Genomic DNA, 27,470 nt, shown 5'->3' with positions numbered 1-27,470 from the left:
GAATTTTAGAATATATAATTAGTAAAAACTGTAGAAACATTAAAGATAATTAAGCTAAGCTTTAAAATCACCGAACTTCAACGTGAGTGGGTTTAGTGCTTTTACAGGTTTTACTCCCGCTAAAAAAACGAAATTCCTTTACAGCATACTCGAAGAAAAGAAAGTTAGAACAGCGAACAGTACAAAACATTCTGCGTGATTAAGATGACAGAACCAGTCAGTATATACTGCGCATTTCATACTTCTCAAAGCACTCAAAAAAGTTAAAAACTGTCATGACATAAAGTAGTGCGTAAAAATGAAAAGTTTGTAGTTTACGAAAAGCTAAAACAATGGAACACTGATAGAACGAAGTTAATAGGGAAAAATGAGAGAATACGTATTTTCCATTCGAAGCACACATGATCGTATTGAAACTGAGACAACTCGTACAGAAGGTGAATTTTACGAAGGAACTATTGTGTGACCCTAACGTCAACATATATTTTTCCCTACTTAATTCATGCAAGGATAAAAATATGTTTCGTATACTTGAGCTATGCAACTATACAAAACCAAAGCCGATGCGAACATCTGAAACTTACCTGGACTCGAATTAAATAACTACTACTGGTTTCACATTCTTTAAACTTCAAAGGATTCAAACTATAGGGCTGTGAAGCACCTAGTAAAATAATTTGGTTTTATGAAAACTTGTACGTACACTTCAAACCATGTTTCTACTTAAACTGTCATTTTAGCATTCATGTTCTATTCGTATACATGAAACTATGAAATTCAATTCTCGAACAAAGGGAATCAGTGAAGCCCCACGAAAAAGCAAGTAGGCAATTTTGCAAAAGTAACAAAGCGGTGAGTACAAATAACAGTTTGGTTTATGTTTTGTCAATTTGAAACCTATTTTTACAACTTTCGAGATTACAGCGGAGATATCACGCTTAAATGACTTCGCTATTATCAGTTTTACTTTATAGTGACCAACGTTAAAACCTGAAAAAAATGAAATGAAATCTTTAAGTTTTACGTCCCACGTTTATATGCCGGTCAGGCTAAAGGAGACGGTGATTATGAGAAATGAATGAAATGGTGGAATGAAGAAAGTGGGAGGAAACGGGAGAACCCCGAGAAAACCCACGCACACGGTGTTTGTCCACCACAAAGTTCACTTGGCAGGAGCAGGGTTTGAACCTGAACTCCATGCACCAGAGGTGAACGTTAAAACCTGAAACGGCTAATTTCTCCAGCTTCCGATTCGAATAGAGGATTAGGAGACAAGATTATACTCATTCATACAACGCTAAATTGATTCCAAAGAAAATGCTTCTCACTATCTCTTAATCATTTTTGCTCTATGTAGATCAATATTGGAATCAGAAATTGCAGTGGATTTCTATGCTTTCAGTTGCACTGGAGATAAAATGTATTCTTAGCACGTTTAATGGATTACAGCAAACAGCTTCTTGCTTTATAGTAATTTCGAGAAGTCGGAAATGGTTGATTTCTGTCACTTTCAGTTTGAGTATCACGCTCTACCAACAAACTCGTTTTCAAACTGTCGACTCCTTGTATATTATTCAAAATTGATGGCAATCCTCAAGCAGTTCTTCAAACATTTTTTTTTTCTCCCGGACGAGCTGAGAGAGTAAATATGTAGAAGAGTTCTGGCAAACAAAATTCCTTAATATAAAATACGAATAAACTCTCCTATTACACTTACAATTCAAATCCCAGGGCCAGCCGTCCTGATTGAAAATTCCTTTAGCATCCTTCAAAACGCGCCAGACAAATGGAATAGCACAAAGATCAAGTGAAGTGCAAAGAGAAACAGAGGCTTGTCTTTGGTAATTTCCTTCTTCTAAGTTACGTATTTTCGATTTATAATTAACTGACGTACAGAGAAAAATATTTTATTAATTGTTTGTGCTAATACGCGAGTATATACTAAAGAGGACACAAAGAAGTGAAATTGCTTCTTGTTCCAGATTGCAGTTTAATATAGTTTCAACTAATTTGATCGAGTGCAAACAAAATTTGCTATATACGATTCCTAAGAAAAATGAAGTTTTAAATTCCACGCTTATGCCGGCTAGACTAAAGGAGACGGTGATTATGAGAAATGAATAAAGTAGAAAACTCCGAGAAAACCCACGCACATGGTGTTTGTCCATCACAAAGATCACTTGGCGCGAGCTGGGATCGAACCTAGTACGATTCCTAACCATATATATATATATATATATTTTTTTTTTTTGAATAGCACTCCGGGGATTCCCTGATAAATATATATTTCAAGCTAATTTTGAAACTATAGGCGTGTACTGAGAAACATGATTTGGTGCTAGACCCAATCTTATTTCAGGGGGCATAAATTTATAAAATTTATGGAAGTAAGAAATACCCACTGTAAAGTTTAGGACGCAGTATTATATGAAGAAGTACTACGTGAAGGCAGTGTACACAGAGACCATAGAAGTGTTATTTCACTATCCTGATATATGCGTATATTCATGGTCGCTGACGCGCCTGCGCACTACTAACGCCCCCTTCCCCCCGCTGTTTTTTGCACCATAGTTTTTGAACGCTGTATTAATACTCTGCTCCACCAAAGTCAATTTTCACCTACCAATGCAACTCCTCCCTTAAGAAACACTTTTTAAGCTTAAGAGTGCACTTTCTGCCAAGAAGTCGGTGCAAATTTATTTTACGGATCGCATAAATTCATATATGCACATATGCTTCTTTTTCAGTAAATCGATTCTGTATTTTAAAACAATCATTTTTTGATGGACTTCATTTCGTTGTGCAGATTCAGTTTAGGAGGGCAACAGTGCACATACAAGATAACAACTGTGCACAAAACACTAACTTGTGCTACCTAGCCAATAAACCGCACGAATGCTATCTAACAGAGTCAAGTGAGAGTGGCACCCAAGCGGAAAGGAAGTGGTGTGTCCGTAGGGAGCAGGCGCCTCAGTTACGGTAGGTATACATACACAAACGAGGATAGCGCAAAACACTGCTTATGTCATAAGAACACTTAGGCCTATTTACGTGTTGGATTATGCATTCATACGTTACTACTGATGTTAAAGATATTTTCCAGATTTGTTTTTACTGCTTGCACACTTGTGTTCAAAACACAATACACTACTAACATAAACTTCACAAATATATGAAACTCTTTAACTACTAAACACTTGTACGCTTACGTGTCATGAGAGAGCATAGAGACTTCCAGATACTTCACTTACTTTAATGTGGGTATTGGCTATCTTATAGGCGAATCAGCCTAACAGGTTAAGACTTCCATTCATGTATTTCTACGAAGATAAGCATCTCACAGAAAAGAACATACACGGGTTTATTAAAGTATTATTACAAACTTGTAATGTGAATTTTACAAATAAGTGGTTCCGTACAGTAAATTTGCACCGAGAAGTCAATATTTCATGAATGTCAAAATGACTACGTAAAATTGGGTAGCCTAGTATAGCCTACCATTTAAGGCAGTTATAATTACATTAAGGTAATCAATTTCTATCAGTTTTGAAATTGTATTTTTCGTGGTGGGATGTTTTCCCTGAGGAAATTTCGACAGACGTGTTCGATTGTGGACACTGGTTCACATATCCATCCTACCAGTTCATTTAGTAATTAGGGATAAATTTACATTATAGCGACATCGTGGAAATGGTATTTTAGTTTCTTATTTTATGCTGTGCCATGACGATACCTCGGGTAATATACGTAAAATTTACGGGAATCGACAAAATCATTATGATTCCTTCATAGTCCATGTACAGTTTTAAAAATCAGGAAAATTTACAGGAGAAATGAGGTAAGAAATGATAATTTGAAGTTTTTATTTGATGTTTAGGAATGTAAGTTCGGCAGGAGAGTCATGGGCAGGAGTCTATTCCGTACTAACCGAAATAGAAGATGTGGACGAAGAAAACTCAGTGCCGGTAGTGCAAGGCGACACAGTGATCAAGTTTAAGTGCAGGGATAATAGGACGGATGTAAGAAATAATAAAATCAAGATCTATGCAGATAGTTATGGTCGTGGAATTTCTACAATATTAAGAGATATGAACCATGATAAGTTTGATACAGAAGCATGGGTGAAACCAGGGGCGAAATTCGATAAAATTGTGACAGAGGTAAGGAACAATTGTGCTAAGCTAACGGATAAAGACTTTGTTGTACTCATGGGAGGTGCGAATGATGTTGCTAGTAACGAGACAGAAGCCGCCGCTGCTACACTACGGAAAACTTTGGCAGGTCTAACACACACGAACGTGATCGTTATGGGTATTCCACATAGACATGATCTTGTAGACTGGTCAATTGTTAATAAAGAAGCAGAAAAAGCAAACATTGTGTACGGTAAGATATGTAAACGTTTTAAGAATGTAACGGTGGTAAATATCAATAAGGCTGACAGAATGCTTCATACTAGACACGGTCAGCATTTTAATGTTTACGGTAAAAGGAAGTTGTGTGAGTCTATAGGTAAAGTTATTGAAAACAGGTACTGGAATATGAATCATGAAATTATCACGCTGAGTAATGAACAGGGAAACGTGAATTAAAGGCCAAGCTGATTCAAGATGAAGTTTGGCCGGTTTCGTACAAGGTAAATAACACTAATATTAGAAATCATACCAGGAAACAATATACTAACAATAATAATACTACGTCTATGACTGACTTGAGTGAAGATAATATGAATTTTGACCTAAAAATAGGTTTTCTTAATGTACAATCCGCGGCAAAAAACCTGCAACATGAGGATGTAAGTTTATTCTGAAACTACGCCTAACAGCACAGGGAATGAACATAACGTCTAAGTGGAACGAATCACGCCAGGATAAACCTCGGCCTCCTCCCGTGCACACTTATTTTGGAGCAAAATACTTCGTCATTTCACAATAAACTTATATGCTCATGTTGCAGGTTTTTTGCCGCGGATTGTACAAGGTTTAAATAACAAACAGCTTGCTGTAAACGTTTATGCTAAAGATAATATGTTTGACGTTCTTGGTGTAAGTGAACATTGGTGTCATGAAAATGAAATACCATATATTGTGATGGATGATTATTATGTAACCAATAGTTATAGTAGAGGAAAACATAAACGCGGAGGTGTAGCGATTTATGTAAAAAAAAAAAAGTCCTATATGGTGAAATGTAGTATATTAGACTTAAACTATTTATGTTATGAACTACATTTTGAGGTTACAGGTATCTGTATTGAAGAGCTTAAGTTAGTTATAGTATCTATTTATAGGTCACCTGACGGAAACCCCGTTATTTTCCTAGAAAATCTTGAGAAAATATTTAAATTTTTAAGTAGACCTAGGTGGAAGTATTTTAGTATTGTTGTTGGGGGTGATGTAAACTCCCACTTTGATGTAAGTTAGGATTAGCCTGTCTTGACAATATATTTACAAATATAACAAAAGATCGTATATCTAGTGATGTAACAATTTTTCCATTAGCAGATCATGACTCTGTCTGGATTAAAGTAGGTTCCGTTATTGCCAGGAAATGTGTAATTGAGGAGAGTAAAATAATAATTACAAGACCAATATCCGACGAAAGAATTTTACATTTTAGAAATTCATTGAATAATATAAATTGGTTGAATGTGTTAACTGGACCTACATCTATGAAATCAGCTAATAATACGTTTGAGCGTTTCATACAGGTTTTTCTGAATGTGTTTAATACATCTATTCCTCAAAGGAAAGTTAAAGTTAAAACTAACAAAATAATGTAAAAAAATAAATAAATAAATGGTAATACAAATTGGTATACTACCCAACTTGCAACTATGAAATGTACAGTTATGTCATTATTGGCATTATACAGACGGGATAAAAGTGAAAACAACAAAGAAAAGTATTTGAAAGCAAAAAAGGATTATAAATTAGCGTTAAATCAAACAAAACAATTATATAATGTAACAAAAATTGAGGCAGCACCCAATAAATGTAAAGAGGCTTGGAAATTAATTAACGAGGTATCTAAAGTTGGTAATAGGGATAGTATACCCATTTCCCCTGATGAACTTAACACATTCTTCATTAAATCGATTGAGGAAATACGTAAAAATACAAATATAGGGGTCTCTGACATAACTGAACCGCATTCTAATAAATGGATACAGAATAATTTAGTTTTTACCGGGGTAACAACCGCAGTAGTTTTAGATATTGTAAAAGAATGAAGTCCTCGGATAGTGTTGATATTTATGATTTATCAACAACTCTAATTCAAAAAGTAATTGATTGCATTGTAAGTCCACTTACATATTGCATAAATAGATGTATAAATGAAGGTACTTTCCCTGACGCACTAAAGCTGTCTAGGGTTGTTCCAATTTATGATTTATCAACAACTCTAATTCAAAAAGTAATTGATTGCATTGTAAGTCCACTTACATATTGCATAAATAGATGTATAAATGAAGGTACTTTCCCTGACGCACTAAAGCTGTCTAGGGTTGTTCCAATTTATAAAAAGGGAGACAAACATTGTACAGCTAGCTATCGCCCTGTTTCGCTGGTTCCTACCTTTTCAAAAATTATCGAATACATTATAAAAATGCAGTTATGTGATTATTTGGAACAACTTAATATAATTAGTGATTCACAGTTTGGATTTAGGGCAGGAAGGTCTACGGATGATGCTATAGACTCATTAGTAAGCAAGGTTTTACAAGTTTTTGTGTCCAGGGGTTTTGCAAAGGCCACATTCTGTGACCTGAGCAAGGCTTTCGACTGTGTTGACCATAATCTATTATTAAATAAACTGGCGTATTATGGTGTAGGAAATACTGGTCTAAATTTATTTAGGACTTACCTTAAGGATCGTAGGCAAGTGGTATGTGTGGGAAGGGAAAAGTCACAAGTTGCACAGGTTGTATATGGTGTACCGCAAGGCTCAGTACTTGAACCTTTGCTTTTTACTATAATGGTTAATGATTTACCAAATTGTGTAACTAGTCACTCAATTTTATATGCAGATGACACAACATTTCTCAGTGTTAGCCACGAGTTGGAAAAATTAGAAGAAATCACAGGAAGAACATTATCTGAAGCAGAATCGTGGTTTAAGACGAATGGCTTTTGCCTTAATGAAGGTAAAACGAAACATTTAAACTTCAGTTTAAGAGGTATGGCAACCGAGAACAATTTGGACAGTGTAAAATTTTTGGGCATTATTATTGATAACAAATTATCATGGGACTCTCATATTCAATATATTACAGGAAGACTTTCAAGAGTTATATATTTGATCAGAAATTTGAGGAGTCAGGTACCACAAAATTATGTAAGATCCGCATATTTTGCGTTTTTTCAAAGTATTTTACTATATGGTATACTGTTATGGGGAAATGGTAGCCATGTGAAGGACGTTCTGTTGTTACAAAAAAAAAAAAAAAAAGTTGTGAGAATAATGATGAATGCAGAGAATACGTGTCATTGTAAACCATTATTCATAAGATTAAAAATAATGACGGTAATCAATTTATATATATACAATGTGTTGATGTACATAAAGGGCAAAACGTCAGAAATACACTATAGGCATGACATACACTCATACAACACTTGGAATAATAGACGTGTCAACGTACCATATTTGAGATTAACAAAATCACAAAATAGCTATGAAGCCATGAGTGTGAGGTTGTATAATAAATTACCTATAGAACTGACAACTACCTATGGGTAGCTTCAAAAATAGATTATATTCTTGGTTAGTAAAAACACCGTTTTATTCAATAGATGAGTTTTTTGAATACGATAATATTTAATTTTTGTAAGGTAATAATATTTAACATATGTTATTGTGGTGAACTTTAGTACTTATTGTAGATAATGAACAATCACTATTGCTGTATATTATTGTATTAAGTTATAATTTGACGTTGTCTATGGCTATGTAGCTGATTCGACAATAAAATTTATTATTATTATATTATTATTATTATTATTATGTTTAATACGAGAAAAGACATGTGGAAGTTAGTACTATTTGCCGGATGCGGAAGGTTTTAGCAGTATGGTAGTTGTAAAATATGGTGAATAGGTGTAACGGATGCACAAAAATAAAGAAGAAAACCTTCTAAGTTTTGTGAAGCACACGGAGTACTGAAGTTAAGTGAAATGTAACAATTTTTAATACTTTAAGCACTGTTTTTTGTATGCTGCAAAGTCCAGGGGCACCTTCAGACTGGAGGGGCAACTTAAGCCGAATTAATGAACCACGAACAAATTGTGGGAAGTGTGGAAAGGAGGTGACAGCGAGGAAACGTGGAGAAAGTTATTGTTTTCAGTGTGAACTAAAGTACTAAGTTTAAAAAACAACTATATTAATTAGAGTTTAATGAAAACTGAAAACAACGTGCCCTGCGGGGCACTAACCCGCCTTCACTCGCTCGGCAATACTGTCTGAATTAAATAAACTTCACTCGGACGATCAAGAGCACCTCTGTTGTATATGCAAACCAAACCTAACCTAACCTCTCCCCTACCTCACGATGTAACGAAAGGGCATATATTCCGAAGTTGGGCGTCCGCTTTCGCCACGTTTTTTCGCTGTTATCTCCTTTCCATACTTTCTGCAATTTGTTATTAGGTTCATTAATCCGTGCTCTTCACAAACTTTTAAAAGATTTTGTCGTTATCAACGTATTGCTTCACAAATGTTAAAACTGTTACTTAATTCCCCTTGTACATTCGTCATGTTGATAACATAAATGCTCGTTTCTTTCCCACAATGAAACTGTTCGGTTACCTTGCGCCAAGTAGTTCCCTCCGCTCACCGTATAATCCCATCTTTATAACCGCTTATATATAAGAAATAAACAGATTTTTCGAGACACTCATATATTATCAAGCACACAAATGATCAAAGTATCCATATCTTTTCTGTAAATTTTAAAAATTTCGCTGGAAACGGACGCCCAACATTGGAATTTAACCCAACGAAAGGAACCCTAAAGTCAGTAAGAACGTACGAATTGAAAAATGAACGTTAATAGCTTTTATGAAAATTTTGCTAGAAAAGTATCGGACGCCCAACTTCGGAATAAATGTCCTTTAGTTAGAGTAGAACAGTGACTGGAACCGGTTCTCATAGAAGCTTCAGTTATCACTTAAATTCAGTAATCCGTGATTCTAAAAAAATATAGTAGATTCTCTTCATTATTCTTATATAATTCTGTAAAACTTAATGCGGAAATATCACATTCAACGCATCGATTCGCCATCCTACACGACTACCACGTTGAATTACCGAAACATTCCGCGTCTTGCAAATAGTACCCACTTCTACATATCTCTTCTCGTAATAAATGTAACTTACTGCCAAACTTACATAACCCCAATTTTTAGTTCTTACCTCATTTCTCCAGTAAATTTTCAAAATCTTTATAGAAAACGGAGGGGCAACTGTAAATTTAGTGCTATTAAAACAAACAGTTTCAAGCAAAAACCAAAAACAATCAACCTGTGCTGGGTGGTCAATACAAATTTAGTTTAGAGCATCGCAAAATTGGAGGGACCGGGAAGTTGTAGATCCTATGACCAACACAGAAAGGGTTTACGAAACATACGTATTCAAATAAACGGAGGCAAGTTCGAAAAACACGCATCGATTAGTGCTAGAGCTCTGCATTACATGATAAATGTGATTTTTCTTAACGCTGTCTTTACAACCTAGCTTTACAATAACATCACCATATACCAGTTTTCTTAACGCTATCTGTATATTCACGCACTAGTAACTAAATCTTTTGCAATAAAAATTTCAATAGAAAAAATGCACCTTCTACACAACAGACATGTCCATGTGTATCTGCCACATTACCAAAGTGAGTCAGTGGTACTTTGAAATCTATTGCCATCTATCGCTAACTCACTCTACACTTAAACATAATTACATTATTAAGCTTCCTCCCTCTCTTTATATTAATAACTAACATATTTTCTTATAATGCAAATGTCTTTAATGAAGTTTACGTTAGCAAAATAATACATACCCCAATCACACTACGTTAAGAAATACTAGAGGGCATGAGCTACATCCGGAAATAGAACCGGATGTTGATAGTCATTTTTCAGCTGTTATAATTCTTCTTCCCAGAGTATTTTTTGTTAAAAGTAACCTGCTCTTTTATTTCTATATCAGTACTCATTTAAAAAAATCAGCTTTCGCAATTGTTCTATTGTTCTCTTGTTATAAACAGTATCAACTCAATCAAAAAAAAAAAGATGTTTTATTATTTTCCCTCACGATTCTTCGCAAAATTTTGCCGACTACATCGCACCGCAAAAGCTGGAACAAGCAATTGTAACATTACCGAGTATCGCATACTAAAGAGCACATTTTGCATTCCGTTGATAGAAATCCGTACGAAATGACAGCTACTTTTAATGCCAACGCAAAGGCCGCGCCTTCATTGCTTCCAAATGCGATTGCGAATTTAACAGCACGTGTAAATAAATTGGAGTGTCTCAACTAGTTTCGACCAGCGAAATGCGAAAACCGACGAAGAAATGCAAATGCGAATGATCCCAACCTGCTAGGATTGTTCGTCCGAATTCGTGCGAATGGAGAGTCATCTGCAGAGGAATTGAGCGCTACGTGAGAGAAGAAGGTTTGTTTTGCGTGAAAGCAGACAACGTTGTGAGGAGCGGAGATAAAAAAAAATAAAATAAAATAAAAAATAAAAATAAATATGGAAATAGATGTTGATGCTTTAATAAATTGTGTTTTTGATAAAGTTCCATTGTGGAATCAAGCTCATTCAAATTACCACAAACGACACGTCGCTAACAAATTATGGGCACATGTAAGCAAGGAACTTGGATTCTTGCAGGAATCCAAGGGAAACGATTCTTCGCAGAGAGACACTCTCGAAAATTGAAATATTTTTCAAGTGCAGGTGAGATTTTATGAAGTATGTAAAAGAATGTTGTAGGTGTCATTCTAAAATACTAGATTTTTTCTTTTTCTTGCTCTAGCTGTAGCAATAAATTAAATTCTCCCTTCTCATTTCTTGATAAAAATATGTCATTTACCCAGATTTGTCTACTTCATGCTTTCGATACTAAGGTACAAACTGTGCTCGTTTAGAAATAATTTTTGTAAATTTGTATATCTAGTATATTAATCTACACATTTGTTTTGCTTTCTTTAAAAAAATATATGTATAATTAAATATCATCAAAATATTTTCAAAAGAAATGTTTAATCTTTTGAAATAAAGATGTGATTTCTATGATGGCTTGTTTCAAAAAGATTTTTGCAAAATTTACGAATCGCGAGGCAATTAATTGTATCTAATTTAATTGTAACTGCTATCTCTGCGTTTCTTTGGTGCTAACCGCTACGGAAAAAACCCATTTCTTTCGTTAACGTCACCTTGTTTATTTAGTTGTGGAATAAGTAAACTCAATAAATGACATACGCTTGCCGTCATAGTCTAAATTTGTTTACATATGTCAGTTTCAAATGACAGATTCAAAGTTGTGCAGGAGTTTTAAATCACGGATATAGCTAACTGTAGCGTAGTGAATAGTTTTGAAGCATTATCAAATTAGTGAACAAATTAGTAACTGTATAGAAGTAAAATAATGACGCATCAAGGGATTTTGCTGGAGGGAAAGCTATAAACAAATTCGGCATTATCGTTGTAGCACACTAGATTAGAAAATTACTGTAATCTCTTATTCTTAAGATTAAATAGTTTCTCAAGAGAAGCACAATGGTATTAAAACAAATTGATGATTTGCTGAAAGAATTGGGTTGGACTGATGGGTTTCGTATTCCAGTCGCCAATGAAGAAAATAAAGCTTTGGAGACTGAGGTGAGTTAACTTTGCTTTATACTGCGCCAGCAGTAATATTATTTAATGCAATTAATAGTAATGTGATCGTTTAGTTCAAGCATGAGCAAACTTATAATGATGCTTTCATAGAATTAATATTAGCGTATGATATTTAAACACCTCTCGTGTGTGGGGTTCCTGGTTCGATCCCAGCTCGCGCCAAATGGACTTCGTGGTGGACAAACGCCGTGTGCATGTTTTTTCTCGGAGTTTTCCCGTTTCCTCCCACTTTATTAATTCCACCATTACATTCATTTCTTATGATCACTATTTTCTTTAGCCTAGCCGGCATAATTGTGGGATGTAAATCTTAAAAGATTTCCTTTCATGATATTTAAAGCATAATATTCAGTTCGTGCTACTGAAATGTCCGACGAACGTGTGTGTTATTTTCAAAGGATTGGAAAGAAGAAATAAAACTACAATATTTGGTTAACAGGCTTATACATAAATATTTTGGGCCATGCAGGTTGTTTAGTCACACCGCTCGAAATAATTGTTAAAAATTGAGATTTGTTTCACTAATTTCCTTCTTATGGCTCATCAAAAGATTTGCGCTGGACATTACAATACCTCACTTAGCATTGATAACATAGCAATAATACAGTAATTCAACGCCCGCCAAATGTTGAAAAGATACAATTCATTTACTGATTTGAGTTTAAGTGCAGCGTCCCAACTTATGCCATTAAAGCTAAGAACCACAAATTAAGCTGCGCTAGGTGGCCATTAGGAAGCACGAATGTTATCTAACCGAGTCAGGGCATGTCAAAGCTGGTATTTCCAGAGGGAGCAGGCGCGACAGCAACGGTGAGTGTGAATGTAAGTAAAAGAGTGAAACACGTTGATTTTTCGCAATGATACAAGTTCCTATAGTACTTGTAATGATGTTTCATCAATATCGCTAGACTTATAAAATACAGCTTTTGTTCACTATGCAGAGATACCATGCCGGCGGAAAATAGTATGCGATACAGTCATCTTTCGTATGCACTCACGTATTTTAAGCTTGTAAAGCACTTGTAATGATTTTAAACTAGTAAGGTTATAGTTAAGGAGCCGTACTTCCCATTTAGGGAAGGACGAGAAACGCTATACTTTCAGGTATTATTCATTGACTATGTAGGATGTTAAAAAGTAGGTAATAGACTGAGTTCTTGCCCTTGTACTTAGCGTGTTTAGGTAGTGCAACAGTAAGATGTATCCTCGTGCACGGGAGATGAGAAGTAGCTGTTCTTAACGATTACCACTAGTAATCCTTCACTTGTAAAAACAAGATTCGTCTATGTTACTTAATATTTAATTGTGCTGCCTATAGAAATTCATCCCTTATGAACATGACTTTCAGTGCAGAGTATTGGATTTTACCTGTAAAATTTGCAAAATGTGATGCTCCTAAACTTTACCAGTACCTACCTTTTGCACCTCTTTTCCTTAGACCTCTAAAAAAAAAATTGCTCCTAATCCTAAATATGATAGCGTCCATTTACGTTGAGCCACCACAATGGAGCACTGAAACAACCGCACGGATTATGTTAGCAGCCAATAAACAATAGCATAACCGAGATTTCAATCTTGGTTTCTTTTACTGTGGTTTTTTTTTTTTTTTTTTTTTTTTTTTTTTTTTTTTTTTTTTTTTTTACAGCAAACACTTTTGCTATTTCTTATCCGACGATTGAATTCACTAACAAAATAAGTTTACGAAGCGAAGAAGTCTTCAGCCTCAAGTTGCAGCGTCCGGTGATCAGGGAAGTTCTCTTTTGCCAAGAAGTGAGAGTCGGTGGGGAGAAGTCAGGAGAATACGGTGGATGGAAACAGGTTTCGCATTAAGACTTATGAAAAGAATGCACTATTCTTTTGAGCAACATGTGGGCATGCATTGTCATGATACTTGATGTCCAATGCCTTTTGACCATTGCTGGATTCTTGCAGACAATTTTGCGGCTAATTAATAGAATTCAACACTGTAACGATCCGCAGTGCTTACCTCTGGTGCATGGGAACCCTGGTTCGAGCCTTGTCCATGTAAGTCTAGGTGGGCAACATCGTGTCCGTGAGTGTTTTCGGGGTACTCACACTTTCTCATTCCACCAATTCCATTATTTGCTTGCTTTAGTCATCGTGTCCTTTATCCTAAAGCGCATAATCATGGGACGTTAAACTGAAATATTTTTATTTATTTATTTGTTTGTTTATTTACTTATTTGTTTGATTGTTTGTAACGATCCGCAGTGGTGGTTTCACCTCAACAGAGAAAGACAATGGATAACCCCACCATAAATCACCAATCCAGCAACAACTTCTGCGTAAAGAGATTATTTTAAGAAACATCTTGAAAACAATAACAATCTAGCTATCCTAGTTGATCTTTATCAACTCAGGTGGCATCCAGCAGTCCGACTTTCTGATTGTACTGATTTCATGGAGCCACTAAACGACAGTGGTAACTCGTCTGAAATTTCAGGAAACGGAGGTCCGGAATTCATTATGGGATCTAATTATGTCAAGATTCAGAAAATTAATTTCCTCATCTTCTTTCTTCCCAAAGGTGAACTTCAGATTACTATGAATGCCATTTTAGTTCTGACAGAAATTCTGTTAAGACTTTATCTTCTTTATAAATCAGCAAAGCAATTACCAACAAACAGTATTTTACGTACTTACAATTCTGTTTTCAGTAATCCAGTAGTTCATCACCATGTTGGCTAAAAGAGGGAACAACGAACTCCCCATCTCCAAATCATCATTTTGTTTATATATGCTTCTATACGCAAAGTAGTTTTGATATTCATCCAAAATTTGGTGACTTCACATATAATAAAAATCCGACAAGATATCTCAACCATTGCTGGATACGCTGTATAGCAAGGTTTATGGAGATGGAATTAAATATATCCACCACGTCGATAAAAGTTAATTTCAAGAGTCATTTCGAAACCATGTGCAAATTTTTCTCTCTTTCGGCTGTTTTAAGGTATGGAAATGTTTATTTACTGTTAGTGTGTAGATATCCATCCCATCTTATCTATTATTAACTACTATACGCGCTTAACTTCATTCAGTAGTGTAAAATTGTGAAGTAACATATCAAAATCATGATATTTTTTTCATAACATTCACCCCACACCTATGCCAACTGCGGAACTAGAACTGTTTCTCAAAATGGACAGTCCTATACGAACCATATTCTGCATTCTTCTGTAGCTGATTTTTTACAAAAGCTTCATGTCCGCGGATCATGAAAGGTACATGCTCTTCTGTTTGGTGACTAATAACATTTTTGTACTTTCAGGTGGAGAAGAAAACCAAAGAAAAAGCGAAGTGTATTCAAGAAGTGGAGGAGGTGACTGAGCGCGTAAACAATTTGGTGAAACATAGACAACATGTTACAACGGAACAGCAGCAAAATCAGGTACAAACTGTGTTAATACTTTAAAGCTATATGGTGATCGTGTTTCACATAGTATCGATGAATAACTACTATGCAGTAGGTAACTAAAGGAATTACTCATTCACCCGAGTCAGTGAATGCTATATAGACGAAATAATATCCTCCTTCCCACCCCCATTGAAAAAACGAAACGGGTCTGAAGTCTAATTACATCCAACTTTCTCTGTAGGGCCAGTGAGGATAATTATGAGACACTGCCAATGGAGGGTAATTATGAGACACTCCTCACTGATCTTCAACCACTGTACGATAAATACAAATTAAGAGTATAGGCATTTAGTAACATTTAGTAACATCCTTCACAATGCTTTGCATTTTTAAATTTCAGTTTACAAAAGTTTGGATGTACCATTTTTTAAACAAATTCATTAAAACAATTGTTTTGAAATTTGAGATCCTATCATTAACTTTTATATCTACTAGTGCAGTAATATCATTATTGTGAAACCACTTGGTGTTGGTGGAAACCTGGTAGGTCAGCAGTTACAAGTTAAGTTGAATTTGCCCCTTGGGCTTTTGTTTCAGACTTATAAATTTTTTTGCTGTTGTATCTCATTTTGCTCATATGGAGGGTAATTATTATGAGACACATGCTGGAATCTGTCTCTGTATCCTATTATGTTAAGTTTCAAAACAGCTGTATTCTCTAGTTTAGGATGTCCTATAATCTTGTTTCTTAGTAACTTTCAAAGTTGTAGACCTACAATATTCTGTTGAAAATAGCCTAGGCTGCATATCAATATACTAAAACATAAAGAAAAAGGAGTAGCCTAAATTGTTTTTAAGTGAACAGCCTAGAACTTGATCTTAATTAGTTCCACAAGCTTGTTTTGTAATCTGAAACTATCTAATATAGGCTATTAGCCTATAGGCGTATTATAGTTAACTCAAAAATGTTTGAATAACATCAATAACTATATCCACTTTCTTTCTTAGTTATTTTCTTGTAACTCAGCCAAATATTTGTATATCTTTATGTAATAAACACAAAATAACGAGGACTTCTTTCACTCACAGCTGGACTCCTTCATACCCCAATATTAAATGACAGAAAGTCAGAGACAACAGGTGTCTCTTAATTACCCTTTTGAAGGGAAATTATGAGGTAGCACAAATTTGACATTTAGCCATCAACTTACGAGATGACAGGAAGCAAATTGTTACTTTATTGGCACCATAAACTACTGCCTAACTGAAGGTCTGTCTCATAACCCTTACTGACCCTATATGACGTGCTTCTCTGACGTCTGGCTGTCTTGTGGACTTGGATTTGGCCATTCGTAATTTCTAGTATTAAAAAGAATCGTATACTTTTGAGTTAGTTCACTTACAGGAACGAAATTATGGAAACGTGTAGCTTTATTTTCTGATAGAACGAAGTACAAATATTGTTCATTTTTTAAGGATCGTGAAGAAAAAAATTAAGTTTCTTTTTGTTCCTTCTTGTTTGCTTTGGCTTGTTGAAGTTTAGCGTCTCTTTTCAGTTCCAAGACTATATGAGACGTGGACGTACATTTTAAGGCGGATTTCAGATCACAGTGACGCGTAAAATTTCAAGGCTTTCCCATCGGAAATCGGTGTTGCTGTTATTATTATTATTATTATTATTATTATTATTATTATTATTATTATTATTATTATTATTATTATTATTATTATTATTATTATTTACCATGTATTCTTTATTTCTTTATTTACCAGGTATTATTCTTAGTATATGTGATTATTGTGTTTTATATCTCTGTATGCTTACCTATCCTTTCTATTTTTTTAAATATATAATTTTGTAGTGTTTTGTATGTGCAGGAAATTGTTATTATACTTATGTCTGTTATTTATTTCCTAATAAGTAAATAAATAATAATAATTATTATTATTGATGTATTTTGTCTTAAACTGATTTTAACTTAATAATCTGACGGCCGTCTCTGGCAAGTGCAGATTATTTGAAGAGTTCTTCTTCTGCAAAGAACTTCCTGACCATATGACAGGTGTCGAGTATTATTGATTTTTGTAGGTTTGTTAGAAGATGATTTGCGTTTGTCATTTCAAGTTGCGTCACATTTCTTTTAGGGACAATTGCCGTGGTTGAGATAATGATTGGTCTTACTGTAACTTGCTAACATTTCCTTAACTTTTTGATTTTGTCAGTGAGATCTTAATATTTGCTTATTTTCGTACTGAATGTTATACGTATGTTATAAGTCAATGGTATTGCTACGTCTATGAGAGTTACTTCTTGGTCTATTTTATTGATAATAGTGATGTCGGATCTGTTTGCAGGTACCGTTACATTTGTTCTGATTTTTCGATTCCAGCAGAGTTAGTATTTATCATTTTCAAGTACTGGACTTGGCTGGTATTTGTAGTATGGCTTAGTATGGATGATTAATTCCATGTAATGTGTCGAAAACTAATAAATATTTTTTGCAACGTTGTTGTGTCTTTCTAGATAGTCTGTGGGAGCCATTATGAGCCTGTAATGTCTTCAATTGTTTCTGGTATGTCTCTGCACTTTTCATCTGGTATTTTTTGCTTCAATATGTATGTACAATAGTTTCGGGTTGGTATCACTCGGTCTTGAATGACCATCATAATCCTGCGGTTTCAGAAAATAGTGCAGTTTATTTGAGCCATGCAGTTGATTGTCGTTTATCTATGTTACTGTCCTCTCAATGATTCTTAAAGGTTCCGTGGAGTTTTTTTGATGTACATTTGCTATACTTTCGTTCATCTTATTCATAGTTTGTGGTAAACTCCGTCATGGCTAGATAGAATGGTGTTGCTTTTGTGTCTGCATCGCGTTTTGCATGAAATAAATGATTGTTTTATTTTCTGTTGGTGAAATATTGGCGAAGATCTTCAATATGTTCTTGGTGGATTTGCGATATTGCCACTTTGTTCTCTGGGAAGTTCACCCTCTCTATTGCAGTTTTTGGGTATTTCATTCTGAATTCTTTCATTAGAGTCTGATCATTCGTGTTAAAATTAACTAAATCAATTTCAGTCCATTTGATTAAGCCAAATGAATATGTAGTGAGGGTTACAGCAAATGTGTTGATAGCTTTAACTTTGTTTGCATTATTATTATTTCTATCAAATCTTTATTAATCACGTGAAAAATAAATAAAATACAGGGCGAGTCAGAAGTCTTTGGACACCCTTTTATGTGGAAACTTGAGGGGAAAATATGCAATCTGATAAATGGGAGATGGTAGTAGAGGGGGATGGGACGCAACTTGTAGAGTATTGCCATCTTGAATACAAGTTTGAAGTTTTCAAATGAGGGAAGCATGTCACATCAAATAACGCCAGGCGTAAGTTCAGGAATCCAAAGATGTCATTGTTTCTTTCATAATATCTTGTATCGTTTGCACGTATGAACATTGAAAGTTTGAGAATTTCTTAGCAACGGCTCGCTATAATCCATATATATATGGTGATCATCCCGTCTCATGCTCAGCCGTAGTTGTCATATCCACTCCGATTACACACAAGAGAATGACTACTGAAATGTGGTCACATATTCGCTGAACACCTTCCTGTAAGTGTCTTATATCAAGAGTTTTCTCAGGATTCACCATCTCGTACGGAGAGCTCCACAGATATCAAACAGTTTGAGATCAGGTAATCTGGCTGGCCATTTCACGGGACCATGGCAGCTAAGCAACTTCCCCGTGAGGTGTTTTGAGTCATTGAAGCTACCAGCGCTTTAGTGAAGAGGGGGCCCTATTGTGTTGAAAATAATATGGGAAGATGGTGTCTGAGTTCAGCAGGAAAGGAAACACAGTAGTATGATGCCATCTGGGGACGAAGTGTGATTAAGTAAAAAAGGTTATCTGTGTAGATGTGTAGAAAACGTCTAAAGAATAACTGAAGGCAGGGGTAAAAGTGGATCTGAAAAGGTAGGGAGACGGTAGGTAGCGGCACGGTTTCACGCCATCTCCCCTGCCTGTCTTTTACCCATTGTAATTTTTTAGGAACTGGGGGAACGTAGTACATATTTTTTGGAGGTGGGAGAACGGCGTTCCCCCGCGTTCCCCCTTACTTTTATTCCTGACTGAAGGATGATAAAGTGCAAAACAATGTTCTGATTACATAGTGGGAGATGCGTAGAATCACAATGTGGTGACTAATACTTACGTAAATGTTTCGCTTATTCTATCTTGATATATTTCGTGTAGTCCACTTCCCCACTCTCTTCACCTAGTTCCATTAAATTATTGACAAATCACATGGCGTTTACTATTTCAGACCTTGATTTTTCTAACTTTACACAGGAGACGCTAACAAATACGTGCCATCACGGTCGATGCACACACCAGTACTAAAACTCAGCACGCGACATGCTTCGCGCCAAGGATGGCTACTGGTTACTTGTCGTGATCTGATTGAGTCATTCGAAGGATGGAACTTTCCACTTGATTCTTTACTTGTAGTTGTTACATACTTAATATATTCTTAGAATAGATAAAACTACTTGTAATATCAAGTGTTCATTATTCTTCGTATTATGAAGGATTGACGTGAGTGATAATAAAATCTTCCAAGTATTACCAGAATTATTCTTCTCTTCACTGACATCTCTGTTCCAGCAGACGAAACTCTCTGATTGCGTCTCCATACACTATAGCAGGGGGCAGGGTGGCTCAATGGTAGGGCGCTCACCTCCGAAGTGTGGAGTCTCTAGTTCGATCCACTGGCCAAGTAAGTTTGTGGTGAATATCATGTCCATAGGTTTTGCCGGGGGTACTCCCGTGTCCTCCCACTTTCTCATTCCACCAATTCTTCCATTACCATTCACTAGCTTTAATCATTCTCCCTTGGCCAAAAGGGCATAAGCGTGGAACGTTAAACTGAATGATTTCATTTCATTTTCCATACACTGTAGCGAAGTACACAGTCATCGAAGCTATAGATTTCCGCCATGTTTAAACCTACCGCCATTAATGTTCTTACATTAATGAGAGGAACGCAACTAACTAATTAACTAACTCCATGACCTATGGAACCTGGATATTCAATGCTTTGTTCACAAAAGCTCTCCATTGACTTTTGTCCTTAGCCAGCTGGATCGTTTCTGCTTTTTATTTCTGTTTCTGCGAGATCCATCTTAATATTGTCCTCTCATCCGCGCCTTCCTAATGGACGTTTCCCGATTGGATTTCGAATCAAAACTTTGGAAGCGTTCCTGTTTTCTTCCATTCTCTCTACATGGCCTACCACGTGAGCCTCCGAGACTTGATGACCCTAACAATGTTTGATAAACAGTACAAATTATGCAGTTTCCCGTTATGAAATTTCCGCCATTCCTCTTGGGTCCGAATATTCGTCTCAGTATTTTATTCTCAAATACTTTGTCTGCATTCTTCCATTAAAGCAAGCAACCATGTTTCGCAACCTTACAGCACAACAGGCGTGAGTATCATTTTATTTTAATGAGGAAGGCGCAAACGAATGCAAAATATGATATGGGACGAAAAGATCCTATCTTACTTAGTTGACCAGGTTCATATGTTAGTACCGTTATATATATATATATATATATATATATATATATATATATATATATATATATATATATATATATATATATATATATATATATATATATATATATGTAATGTTTGTTCCGTATGAATATTGGTAACTCTTAACAGCACTCTATTAATCCTTTAATCCTATTCTCTTAGGGTCTTATTACTGCTCATATGAGTGAAATCCAAGCGGAAGAAAATATGTTCCACATAGCCAAACGAGAATGCGACAGACTAAATCAAGAGATCAAAGATTTGGAGAGAGAAATGAATGACATCGAGGAAACAGAAAAACAATTACAGGTGAGATAAACTTCATAACTCAGATGATTATTCAAATGTATATTTGATCATAATATAGTGTGTTCTGGGCAAAATTTTCAATCTTCAGTTTTTTTTTTTTTTTTTTTTTAAATAAAATAAATGAAGTTCAGGATCAGTGAATTTTTGTACTTTTTATTTTTCTTTGAAATTCGTGAAAATCAAAAGAAGAAAAAAGCTATTGAAAACTAGACGTTGTTATTTGTGTTTTTGTTTAGAAATTATAGTTCTACTTAATCCAATTTCGCCCCGCTAATGGACGATATTAAAACAAAAATTATACGTGAAGACGAAGAAGTTCGTTGGAGATCATTGCTCGTGGAAGCTTCTCAGTTTTGGCCGGTGACCTGCCAATAAGGGAGAAAACTTATGATGATGATATCAGATCCATAAAAATTAATATCACAAACACTTTCAAGGAATACTCCCTTCATTTTCAGTGTGGGATTTCCTTGTTAAACTGATTAGAGAGAAATTCTGAAAATTAAAAGTAGAACTGATTTATGATTAGTTTGTATGACGTCTTATTGTATGATTGAAAATTTTCACAAATTAGTACAATATAGAAGTCGCACAATTCTTCACTACCATTTATGGCGCCAGCCTGACATAGTAAAAACTCCGTGCGGAATCGATAGCGACACTACTAGTGCTTATTCCATTCTGTATAACGTTTTTAATACTTTGTGTCTCTCTTATTTCAGACGGACATCTTTCGTGTCACTGATAAACTTGAAACTCATCGGACACAGATTCGCTGGAACAAAGAAGCTTTGGATGAGTGGGAGAAAGGAGTGAGCTCAGCCGACGTAGAGGATGTCGACATGTTGGCGCAATACATGTCCGAAGACGAACAGAAATTTAGAGTAAGTCTGCTTTTTCTTTTCACCTTTCATTTAATTATTGTACTACGTGTGAGAGGTGTTTCATAGTCGAAGGTTGCGTTTCTCTTGTACTTAACATTCGTGTTTCTTCAAACAACAGCTATGTTCGAAACCAGCATAGGGTTCATCAGTAGGTTTATATGGGGTCAAAGGGAAAAAGGGGCTGAAATTAAAATATAAGGACCACGTAAAGAAACGTATGAACCAGATTTAACAAACATATAAGCAATGCAAAAAAGGAACAACCAACTTCTGGATTATCGCAACATTTTAACTGCAATAATTTATAACATTAACGAAATTAATTTCTTTTTATGGGGCACAGTGGCTCAGTGGTGGAACGCTTACCTCTGGTGCGTGGGGTCCCTGGTTCGGTCCCCGGCCAAGTAAGTTTGTGGTAGACAATGTTGTGCTTATAGGTTTACTAGGGGTTGTCCCATTTCCTCCTACTTTCTCATTCTACCAGATCTTCCATCGTCATTCACTTGCTTTAATTATCGTCTCCCGTAGCCTAAAGAGCATAATACTGGAAGGTTGAACTGAAAGATTTCATTTTTAATTTGTTTTAAAATATAATAATAATAATAATAATAATAATAATAATAATAATAATAATAATAATAATAATAATAATAATAATAATAATACAGTAGTTATGAATACATTTTCTAGTCAAATAATTAAAAGAAATAATTTGGACTGGTATCAAGTGGACCAGGGATAAACCACAATTTGGATTTGATTTTAGGTGTAAGAGGTCTGCTATGAATTTGCAGTCATGTAATATAACAGAATCATGAAGGAAACAAAGTGAAATCTTAGTTGTGAATTTAGCTTTGTAAAATGTTTTACATGTGAGACGGATTCATCCAGGTTTTCACGTAATTCTAATTTTAATTTTAGTTTTTTTTTTCTTTAATTTTAGTTTCGTTTTCTTCTTTATTTCATAGTTTTAAGCTATAACTCATTAACCGTACTTCGTATTTCGTCGTGCTAATGTCATAATGAAGAAACACACTCTTAATACTGGTATAGGGGAGCACTTACGCCGGGGGTTCACCGGGTCCGGACCTTCCCTTTCCCTCTAAAAAAAATTTTGTAACTCTACATACATTTGTACACTTCATATGTGCCTTTGACGTGGAAGACCCCAGTTAATTTCCCGGCGGGAGTTCATGTGGTTCGGATTCCACGTTAAATTGTAGTTCACGTCTCATATAGTCTCGCTGCTCAAAGAGACGCTAAACTGGAAATCAAATCAAATCAAAATTTGTACACTTTCTTAATAAAACTACTTATGTAGCAGAGAAATTATTATGTAGCAGAGAAATTATTAATGTAGCTGAGAAATTATTAATGTAGCAGAGAAATTATTAATGTAGCTTAAAGATTTGATCTTACACTTCATTTGTGCTCTTTCTTTTCACATACTGAAAACAATCTGGTTCGGACATTTTTCTGAATATAGATGACAGTATTTAACGATCATTTAGTGTTTTCGGATGCAGAATAACACCTGTCCAATAACATAAACTGTATATCTTGTAGTATTGGGATCCCCAAGGTTTGGACCCTTTCCATGAAAAATTTCTGGGTGCGTACCTGATGAGGCTGTATTTCGGTGTTAGTACCACCTCAGTAAGTGGCATGGTTTTTGTACAGCGTTAATTATTTTTTAGGTTTAGAAACAAATTAATTTTCATGCATTTTCTCGAAAACTGCGCATGAGATTTTACACTCACATATATCATTTTGTTGAGCTGTAAGTTGTATATGTCGCATCCTTGGATAAGTTCTATATATCATCTTTGAATGAGTTCTATGTTTCATCCTTGGATAGGTTCTGTCTCATCCTTGCATAAGTTCTATATGTCTTATCTTTGGATAAGTCCTATGTCTCATGTTTGGATAAGTTCTATATGTCTTGTCTTTGGATACATTCTATGTCTCATCCTTGGATAAGTTCTATATGTCTTATCTTTGGTTAAGTTCTATATGTCTTATCTTTAGATAAATTCTATATGTCTCATCTTTGGTTAAGTTCTATGTCTCATCTTTGGATAAGTTCTATGTCATTTTCGGATGAGTTCTATATGTTTCATCCTAGGATAAGTTCTATGTCTCATCCTTGGATAAGTTCTATATGTGTTATCTTTGGATAAATTCTATATGTCTCATCCTTGAATAAGTTCTATATGCCTCATCTTTGGATAAGTTCTGTATGTCATTTTCGGATGAGTTCTATGTGTTTCATCCTAGGATAAGTTCTATGTCTCATCCTTGGATAAGTTCTATGTCTTATCTTTGGATAAGTTCTCTATGTCATCCTTGAATAAGTTCTATATGTCATCTTTGGATGAGTTCTATACGTTTCATTCTGGGATAAGTTCTGTCTTATCCTTGGATATGTTCTATATGTCTTATCTTTGGATAAGTTCTATATGTCTCATCTTTGGATACGTTCTATATATGTCATCCTAGGATAAGTTCTATAAATCATCTTTGGAGGAGTTCTATATGTTTCATCCTTGGATAAGTTCTATGTCTCATCCCTGGAAAAGTTCTATATGTGTTATCTTTGGATAAATTCTATGTGTCTCATCCTTGAATAAGTTCTATATGTCTCATCTTTGGATAAGTTCTATATGTCATTTTCGGATGAGTTCTATATGTTTCATCCTAGGATAAGTTCTATGTCTCATCCTTGGATAAGTTCTATGTCTCATCCTTGGATAAGTTCTATATGTCATTTTCGGATGAGTTCTATGTTTCATCCTAGGATAAGTTCTATGTCTCATCCTTGGATAAGTTCTATATGTGTTATCTTTGGATAAATTCTATATGTCTCATCCTTGAATAAGTTCTATATGCCTCATCTTTGGATAAGTTCTGTATGTCATTTTCGGATGAGTTCTATATGTTTCATCCTAGGATAAGTTCTATGTCTCATCCTTGGATAAGTTCTATATGTCTTATCTTTGGATGAGTTCTATACGTTTCATCCTGGGATAAGTTCTGTCTTATCCTTGGATATGTTCTATATGTCTTATCTTTGGATAAGTTCTATATGTCTCATCTTTGGATACGTTCTATATATGTCATCCTTGGATAAGTTCTATATGTCATCTTTGGAGGAGTTCTATATGTCTTTGGATAAGTTCTATAATGTTTCATGCTTGGATATGTTCTATATGTCTCATCCTTGGATAAGTTATATATATATATATAATCCTTGGGTAAGTTCTATATGTGTCATCCTTGGACTTTATTACTATTTTTTCGTTAAGTGCTAATAATGTAGAATTTTAATTTATGAGTTGTTTTTTACTTATTTAAGCAGTTATTCATTCTCTGTTGTAGGACACGGCGCTGGAGCTGGAGAAACTGGAAACCGAATATGCGGAGAAGAAGAAAGCCTACGATAAAGTGCTGAATGAGATCATTGCGTCGGAACAAGAGCTGGATCGAACGGCTGAAATGTTTCGAAAATATCACGCTGAGCGACAGGTGTTGGTCAAACGATGGGAAATGGCTGTCATGGTTCTTAGAAGCAGAGACCAGGATATACATCGTGTTCTCAAAGTAAGATAATTGTTCCTTTCTTTATATTTGTCTTATAATTTTGTTTTATGGCAAAACAAAACAAGAAAAATCTGATGACTTTACCATGTTTGTTTTAAGTTTCTCGAAACACTAGTGGGGGTCATGGTAGCTCAGTGGTGGAGCGCTTACCTCTGCTGTGTGGGGTCTCTGGTTCGATCCCCGGCCAGGTAAATTTGTGGTGGACAACATCGTGTCCGTGAGTTTTCTCGGGGTATTCCCGTTCTCTCCCACTTTATTATTTCACTAATTCTCCCATCATCATTCACTTGGCTTAATCATTTGTCTAACGGGCATAATCATGGAACGTTAAACTCAAAGATTTTATTTCATTTTCGTAACAATACTTAACACCACTTTAAGTGGTGCTACAGTGTGGACCACAATAGAGCTTATTATTATAAATATTAACAACTTCAGACGGGGAACACGTACAGTAACGACACATGGCTTATTAAATTCAGCAACGCAAAAATTTTGTTTTGGTTATCTGACAACTCACACATGACGTCACACAAGATGGCACAGTGGTAGAGCAACGTCTTTTCATTGTGAACAAATATATGGAAACTAAATCCCCATAACGATGCAGACAAAGTTAACATTTTAACTACAGAGATATACCCTCAAGAACAATTCAAACAGCCAAGAAGTGCAGGAGTGGACCAGGAAGAACTATGCACGGATAAGGCAAGATGGTTTTCGTAGCCCTCGGAAGTCGAGCCAGCGTAGATCAGTAGTATGGTTGGGCATTGATCACACTAAACAGGATTTAAATACAAGATTTAAATACTTTTCGGTATAGATTTAAAGCTTTCTAAGGGAGAAAATAGTCCCTTGTACGTAACGGGCTAAAATGGACGTATGTGCCAAAAGCCCAGAAATACCAATTCCTATTATTTTTTTTCTTCTATCGTGACAACATTGAAACTGAAAATGGTTGATTTCTTCCATTTCCTGTTTGAGTAGAGGATTGAAATGGAACATATTCTTGGGACGCTAAATCGATTCCAAGAAACCTCTATCTCCTACTTTTTTTTTGCTCCTATACTTGTCAACAGAGAGACAAACGGACGAACATAACCATTCTATAAGATCTCCAATCGTGACAGTCGTTTCTCGGCCTGAGCCGCTCCAACGCCATCTGTTAGCGACTGGCTGAACTACGTCCAGTCTAGCGACGAACACGTGATGATCAGTGCATTGCGTCGCTCTTATCTCTAACACTTATCAGGAGCTTTATAGATGTCGTGGTCGTCAAGTTTTCTATTCATGATGACTCCCCAGTTTGCCTCACGACGTTGGGTAGACGATGAAAATTGGGAAGCACCGGCCGGGAATCGAACCCGGGACCACGCGGACATGAGTCCAAGGTTCTAACCAATAGACTACGGAGTCTTCGTAGAAGATCTCTTTTAACAAAAGAAACACTGACCAAAGCTTCAAATCGACTATATTTTAAACTATAATATGTAACGGTTTCGGATATCTAACATATCCTTCTTCAGACACTATAGAACATAAATGAAAATACAGACATATTTAGAGTCATTGTTATGAACAATTTTTAAAATTCTTTTAACAGACATATATATATAATCATTGTTATAAAACAGTTTAATTTCTATTTGCTGAGGCCTTCAGCCAATCCCTTAAGTCTCCATGTTCATTTTCTAACCAATCACGTTCCGCCATTTTTGGTTCTTATAAGGATCTTTTTCATTTTCTTCTTGTTCACGCTATCCAAACTTCTTTGCCATAATTCATTAATA

General features: G+C 35.4%; 2 protein-coding genes across 3 annotated transcripts in view; one reads left to right on the top strand and one right to left on the bottom strand.

The window, feature by feature from the left end:
* RpL35A (ribosomal protein L35A) overlaps positions 1-10,203 on the bottom strand; it is a 30,005-nt gene extending 19,802 nt beyond the window's left edge. The window contains exon 1 of one of the 2 annotated variants that reach the window (XM_081769901.1): positions 10,055-10,203. The gene's annotated coding sequence lies outside the window, so the exon portion shown is untranslated. Of the gene's footprint in view, positions 1-9,840; positions 9,981-10,054 lie in introns of those variants that run through there. The other variant, XM_081769902.1, reaches the window with a different exon arrangement.
* Positions 10,204-11,433: 1,230 nt separating this feature from the next.
* LOC145693662 (coiled-coil domain-containing protein 39-like) overlaps positions 11,434-27,470 on the top strand; it is an 82,479-nt gene continuing 66,442 nt past the window's right edge. Inside the window, exons 1-5 of the mRNA XM_081769891.1 lie at positions 11,434-11,884; positions 15,198-15,317; positions 21,050-21,196; positions 21,919-22,080; positions 25,459-25,680. Of these exons, the coding sequence (XP_081626017.1) occupies positions 11,783-11,884; positions 15,198-15,317; positions 21,050-21,196; positions 21,919-22,080; positions 25,459-25,680 (753 nt within the window). The 5' untranslated portion in view covers positions 11,434-11,782. The remainder of the gene's footprint in view (positions 11,885-15,197; positions 15,318-21,049; positions 21,197-21,918; positions 22,081-25,458; positions 25,681-27,470) is intronic.

This window comes from Thermobia domestica, chromosome 8 (assembly GCF_964235325.1).
Source record: "Thermobia domestica chromosome 8, izTheDome1.hap1.1, whole genome shotgun sequence".
Taxonomy (NCBI): Eukaryota; Metazoa; Arthropoda; class Insecta; order Zygentoma; family Lepismatidae; genus Thermobia; species Thermobia domestica.
This window is presented reverse-complemented; position numbering and strand designations above follow the sequence as displayed.